Source organism: Lactuca serriola, chromosome 8 (assembly GCF_051521515.1).
Source record: "Lactuca serriola cultivar US96UC23 chromosome 8, Lser_US96UC23_V15, whole genome shotgun sequence".
NCBI lineage: Eukaryota > Viridiplantae > Streptophyta > Magnoliopsida > Asterales > Asteraceae > Lactuca > Lactuca serriola.
In genome coordinates, this window is record NC_136415.1 from 261,961,853 (window position 1) to 261,964,888 (window position 3,036).

General features: G+C 36.3%; 1 protein-coding gene across 1 annotated transcript; it reads right to left on the bottom strand.

The window, feature by feature from the left end:
- Positions 1-318: 318 nt before the first annotated feature.
- Positions 319-2,435, bottom strand: LOC145070269 (H/ACA ribonucleoprotein complex subunit 1-like protein 2). Its single transcript, XM_079017203.1, has 4 exons — positions 2,198-2,435; positions 1,704-1,852; positions 1,374-1,489; positions 319-615 (listed from the first exon to the last, which is right to left on the bottom strand). The coding sequence occupies exons 1-4, from the start codon at positions 2,367-2,369 to the stop codon at positions 426-428; spliced, it is 627 nt and encodes a 208-aa protein (XP_078873329.1). The 5' UTR covers positions 2,370-2,435; the 3' UTR covers positions 319-425.
- Between the last annotated feature and the right edge of the window lie 601 nt (positions 2,436-3,036).

The window sequence follows — 3,036 nt, forward strand, 5'->3', positions numbered from 1 at the left end:
ACGGGGTTCCTCATCTAGATAAAGATTAAAGGTTCACCTAATTATCAACCAAACCGTAATCGTTCGAAAACTATTTGCAAAAAGTAAGCTATTAGTCGTGATGAAACCATTTGTCGCTGCATAAATGTCTACACATACAGAACCTATACAATTATTCAAATTAATGTATATATATTAATTTTAACTAATCATTAGAAACGTATGAACAAAACTTATATTTTTGTAATTTCATAAATCTTTTAACTTTTCATTACCATTTTATATTATCAATAATGTGTTCTTTGTTACCCGGTGGTTACCTCATGACTTAACCTAGTATAAAATAAACAAGAGCTTCCATGGTTCCATTGCATTTAAAAGTCGTTTGAGAATTACACCATTAAATCAAACACTTTCAATAGAGTACTTAAAAACAATCATATATTCTACGATCTTCCTCTACCCCTACTGAAACCACCGCCACGGCCACCACCACCACGAAAGCCGCCGCCGCCGCCGCCACGAAAGCCGCCTCCCCTTGGAGCACCTCTCCCACGGAAAGAACCACCACGTCCACCGCCTCTACCACCTCCTCTTCCGCCCCCTCGTCCGCCACCTCTTCCGCCAGTTGCTCCCCTGCAACATCAAGAGTAAGTTACTAAACTTACATGAGAATGAAATAACACAAAGGAAACAAGAAAAATCATTACATTTCATAATCATGTTTGGTTTGACTATAAGAATGGGATGATATCACATAATAACTTTTTATATCATTAAAACCCAAATAAGATTGATAGAGGATATGTATTTTCTAAATAATTTGTTGGAGTATAAAAGAATATGATTTTTTTTGAAAAAATGTCATTGAAATTTACATAAATAAAACAGGTCACATTGTAGTTTTCCATACGAAAATAAAACACCTCTGCGAACTAAGGAACGGAAATCAACAAAATGGTCCATTTCATTCAATCAGACAAAACAAACAACTTTTTTCAATGGAATGAGCCGTTCTATTTCTTCCCCGATCCCATTGTATCACATAATGTGGGGCCTTTGAGATTAATCAACTCAAACAAACGTCTAACCCACAGTAAATCATATCATAGAACAAAGACAAAAAGTCTAGATATTTAATAAGTGTTTAAAGTCAATAATAGCAACCACGGATTCGAATTCTTGTACATCATAAAACTATTAATTTGTTTCAAAATAGTCATTTTCACCTGAATAATTAAAAATCAAGACAAATGACTAAAACGAAACAAAAATAATAGTCTAAAAGTACAATTAGAAGTTTTGTAACCCACAGTACAAGAATTTGAATACTTGGTTGCCATTAACCCATTTAATGACAAAGGAACTTTAAGAAAATGCAAGAAAACACTTACTTTGGCTGTGGAAGAAATCTGGCTAGTGGCAACAGTTTCATTGGGTCAATATAGAACTTATCACCAGCTGCGTAAGAAGTTGCTACAATACCTTCCATCATTTTAACAGAGAAGAACTACAAACAAAGAGAGCCCCAAATCATAATCACTATCAAAAGTCAAAACTATGGCATTAAATTCCATAAAAACATGAAATCTGCATAAAAGGTTACAGTACAGAGAGTACAAGTGAATCCCAAATTATGGTTATTATAAAAACTACAGCATTGAATTCTATAAAACAAGGAAAAAATTTGCATTAAAGAGTAGAGAAATTGCAGGATAACTCACTGATTCATTGATTGGGCCAAAGATTTCATCAACTTTGCCTATCTGTGTTTTGTTTTGTAGGTATATTGGGGCATTAAAGTAAGGTATTTTCTCATTAGTTAGCTTTGTGACTGCATCTCCCTCACAAGCATGAACAAATGCCGATACCTCTGCACATAAGAAATAACACACACCATTAAAAACTTTCAACAAACTGAGAGTCTAAAGAACAAGAACTTCATCAAACTGATGAACAAGTACTAAAAGTAATCAGGCAAATTAAAAATCCATCTGAATGGTCTGAATATTAATGATAACTAAGCTTTAAATTTTCAAAACAACATCGTAATTATCAAGCTTACTGCCGATTAAATAGATTTTTATTTTGTGAAAACGACCGAGCCGATTAGACGATTATCTCCGGTTACTTCCACAAAATTGAGTGTTTTCTGATGAAATATTTGCAAGCATGTGTGTTGTCTTGTTCGTGTTTGTGAGAGGTGATTCTAACATACCTACAACTTCTTCAGGAGGGCCTTCATTGAACCGATCACCACCAAAACGACCACCGCCGCCACCTCGTCCTCCGCGGCCACCACCGAAGCGGCCTCCTCCATCCCTTCCTCCCCTGAAACCGCCGCCCCCACGACTGCGACCAGCAAACCCGCCGCCTCTTGGAGGTCGCATGATTGACAAAGAAGTTAGAGAGTGAGTGTAAGATTAAACAGACAAGTAAGCGTTTAGGGTTTTAAGCAAAATGGCTTTTGATAGCCATGTTTGTGAAGTAGGGTTTTAAGGTTTTCACGTTTGCTTCATTTCAGTCCTTTATCTTTACATCAATTCCAAATATCCATGAAAGTTAGGAACATGGTTGTTCCCTCGTTGAATCAATTAACTCTTGTTTGAGATTTTATTTAAAAATAAATAGCAGGTGAGCCTTGGATGAACTTCGAAATGTTTTCTTAACAGAACAATATACTTTGAATACTCACATTGTAACATTCATTTCAAGTATGAATCAACTTTTTATATATTAACTTTAAATTGGATGGCCACGGTGTGGTGGGGCATCACCACGACGTGGAGGAATGTTTTGGACCGCAGAATTTAAATGATCTGTCATGGCATGGCAGGTGTTTTTGGTGAAAAACCCTAATTATGGGCTTTGGGCCTTATATAAAAAACATTAAGGCTAGGGTTCCATGATCATTCAGCCTCCATTGAAGTTGTGAGCTCCTTCTTGGTGATTTTTGAAGGAGAATGAAGCCCTTAGTGTAGTAGTTACTTGGCAAGCATCATTTTCTTCAGCTAGCACATCTCCTGGACCTTGGTGAGTGTCTAAGATCCAACCTTT